Genomic DNA, 3,427 nt, shown 5'->3' with positions numbered 1-3,427 from the left:
ACACAGCTTTATTAAAGCTGTTCTTGGCTCACTGGCTGTTTCAGTGCTGGCAGCACGGCCCGTTCCTGCCTTTTCCCAGTGCATCTCCCTCGGTGTCAGCAAATGTTGTGCTGGAAATCCCTGACACCTGGAGTTGAGGCAGGGGGAGCTGTGAATCTCTCACAGGTCTCAGCCACGAGGAGGAAGGAGTTGGCTGCCTGACGACCGATTCTTAAGCAGACGGATCGTGTGCTGGCGTGAAATCCCAACATGCTATGAGGAATAACACGTTACCCCCTGGACTGAAGCTCTGATTCTTTCATCCCGTGCAGAAAAACCCCCGGACGGTGCGTCAGGCCGAGGAGGTGCGGGGGCTGGAGCACCTGAGCATGGACGTGGCTGTGAACTTCAGCAAGGGGGCCCAGCTGAGCCCCCACATCCACAACGTCTGCGCCGAGGCCAAAGAAGCCATTTACACCCGCGAAGAAGATGTCAAGTTTTGGCTGGAGAAAGGTAAGCTCCCCTCGGTTTCGTTGGAACCACTGCTGTCAGCGCGCTGGCACGGGGCTGGCATCTCTCCAGCCAGCTTTCCTGGGGATCAGCACAGATTGTTTTGGCTTCCTCTCTGCTGTCTTTAAGGCACATGTGTTGCGTTGTACTGGCCTGTTCTTCAGCAGATCTGAACTTCTTGTGCTGGTGCTCTCCTGCTGAGCCTGGTTAGGTGTTTTCAAAGTAACCTTTCACCTGGTCCATCACCCAGAAGAAATATCACAGAATCACAGGATATGCTGAGTTGGAAGGTGATCTCAAAAGGATCATTGAGTCCAACACTTATCCCTGCACAGGCCCATCCCAAGAGTCACATCCTGTGCCAGAGAGTACCATCCATACTCTCCTTGAGCTCTGCCAGCCTTAGTGCTGTGACACCAAGAGCCTGTTCAGCACCCAGCCACCCTCTGGGGGAAGAGCCTTTTCCTGAGATCCAAACTGACCCTGCCCTGACACAGCTCCAGGCCATTCCCTGGGTCCTGTCCCTGGTCCCCACAGAGCAGAGCTCAGGTCCTGCCCCTCCTGAGGAAGTCACCATCTCCATCTGCATATCTGTGACTTTACCTTCCCCGAGGCACTTTGTTCTCCCCACGCTTCCCATTCCAACTCACACCCAAACAGCCCCCAGAAAACACCATCCAACCCCCTCCTCCTCGCCCTGGGGACTGCGCAGGGAGCAGTGCTCCGTGGCTGTCCCTTCCCTGAGCGGTGTCCCTGCTCTGTCCCGCAGGGGTGGACGGCTCCATGTTCGAGGTGCTGCCGCAGGGCTCGGACCTGCCGGAGCTGCAGCGCTGCCGGCTGTGCCCTGACCGCTGGAAGCCCTGCATCTGCAGCTACTCGCTGAGCATCGAGTGGTACCCCTGCATGCTCAAGTACTGCAAGAGCCGGGACGCCGGGGGCAAGGTCTCCTCCTACAAGTGCGGCATCCGCAGCTGCCAGAAGGGCTACACCTTCGACTACTACGTGCCGCAGAAGCAGCTCTGCCTCTGGGACGAGGAGACTTAGCTTTCCCGAGGCTTTTCCGAGGGGCAGCTCGTCTCCTGCCGCTCTTCGCGATGCCAAGGGCTCCTGGAGGTGGCTGCTCCGAGGAAGGAGTGCTGTTCACGGTGGTGCCTCGTGCCACGGGAGAGCTCTGCGTGCCTTTCCTTCTGGCCTCCTGTGCCTCCCTCCCCTCATCCCGTGACAGGCAGGCTCAGCTCGCCCTGTGTGATGCTCTCCTGCCAGCTGCCACAAATCCAGCTCCCTGGAAGCGGGGGAGGCGGGTTTTTGGGGGGTGAGGCACTGTTGCCCTGCTCTGGAGCAAAAGGGGCAGCTCTGAGCAGTCACCAGCCTCGAGCTGTGCGGTCAGGGCAGGGAGGGAAATGCTCTTGCTGAGCTGGGTTGTCAAACGTCTCTGCCACTGAAGAACCCCCTTCGCTGACTTCCCCACCTCCTGGTGACGCAGCAGCGTTGCCCAGCGGGAAGACAGCTGATTTTTGGGACCACATCCCCTGAGCAAGGAAGGTACGAAGCCCACCCAAAGCAAGAGCCTGCCTGTAGCTTTCTCTAGTGCCCTGCTGGCTGTTCTGTCCCTCCTGTGGCCAGAGATTTATTGGGGGGATACACCCCAGCAAGGGCTGATAATTAGGGCTCTAATTAATCCCTGTTTAGACTAGTGAAGGCCCAAATTTCTGTGCTGGCCCTGTGACTCCTCCACTAAGCAAGAAGCATCCAGAGACCTGTGACTACCATCCTAACACTGTGGTTGCAAGGGGAGAGGATGTTCCCAGGTGGGTTCTGAAGGAGACAACATTCTACATCTGCGTCCAGTTTTATGTCCTACTCTGCCAGCTATTCACAAGAAGCTCTTAAATAATTGTACTGCTTTGCTGTGCCTTGATTTCCCCCCACATGTTAAAGAGGGATGACACTGAAGCTGACCTTGGCCCTGGTGTGTACCTGGAGGGATCAGACAAAAAGCACTGTAGCAGTGCTGCCTCAAGTTAGAACAAGGAGGGAGGGGAAAGAAGCTCTTGGGGTCTTTGGGACCCCCCTGTGCCTCCTGGTGAAAAGCCTTCACAACGTGCCTTTTTGCCTAAAATACAGGAATTTTTGACAAAAAAAAAAAGAATTTGGTCACAATTATTTTTGTATCGATCACTTAAAGGGGGGGAGAAGGGAAAGGTATTTTAATATTGGAACATGAAGTAAAACACACTTGAAATGATTTTTTTTTTAAACAAATTATTTATCGTTTGTAAGGTAAAATAAACTGATTTTTTTTTAAAAGCATCCTAGGCCTAGAAGTTTCTCTGTGCATGATACTGTCTGTGGGTTTGTCCCATCCAGTTTGGGTTCTTAAGAATGGGTAAGTCTCAAACCTCTACCTCTTGCAGACCCACGAATTGGGGGAGAACATCCTGCCCTCTGCATGACCAGGAATTTTTGACACTCAGCCAACGTGATCCTGCATCTCAAACATTCCATGCTTTCAGCCTCTCCACAGGGAGACAGGTTTGACTCATCCCAAGCAAGTGTGGGATCTTTGAGCTGAGCTCTGGTGACTAAAAGACCAGCAGGTCCTGGGGTTACAAGGGCTGGTTCCTGCTCCTCTCTCCAAGTGGTCCCATGGTGGGGACAGGCTGGAGGCTTGTCTGGGTCCTGCAGCCTCCACAGGGTATTCCTTGTGAATTCCTCTGCAGGCACAGCTGAGGGGAGGGGAGGGAGGCAGTTTTGGGCCAGCTCGGAGCTCTCAGGGGCTGGAGGGAGAAACGTGGAGCACTGATTCCCTCTAGCGTGGAGAATGCAGGGCTGGGACGAGGATTTCAGCCCTTCCTCGCTTCACCCACCGAGGCAATTTACCCTTCCCTGTGATTTCAGGGAAAGGTGAAGTTATTTCTGTTTCACTGGCGTGGTCAGC

The 3,427-nt window shown here is 54.7% G+C and overlaps 1 protein-coding gene across 1 annotated transcript; it reads left to right on the top strand.

Annotated features, from left to right (window-relative positions):
* Positions 1-299: 299 nt before the first annotated feature.
* On the top strand, positions 300-2,143 carry LOC114070757 (out at first protein homolog; the record flags this gene model as incomplete). Its single annotated transcript, XM_027908323.1, has 2 exons — positions 300-492; positions 1,259-2,143. Coding segments are annotated over 2 exons (468 nt in total), but the record flags the coding sequence as incomplete, so codon positions are not given.
* Positions 2,144-3,427: the final 1,284 nt, after the last annotated feature.

The sequence above is a fragment of the Empidonax traillii genome, unplaced genomic scaffold, assembly GCF_003031625.1.
Source record: "Empidonax traillii isolate 1590-97213 ecotype Southwest subspecies unplaced genomic scaffold, ASM303162v1 scaffold1678:size223582, whole genome shotgun sequence".
Taxonomy (NCBI): domain Eukaryota; kingdom Metazoa; phylum Chordata; class Aves; order Passeriformes; family Tyrannidae; genus Empidonax; species Empidonax traillii.
This window is presented reverse-complemented; position numbering and strand designations above follow the sequence as displayed.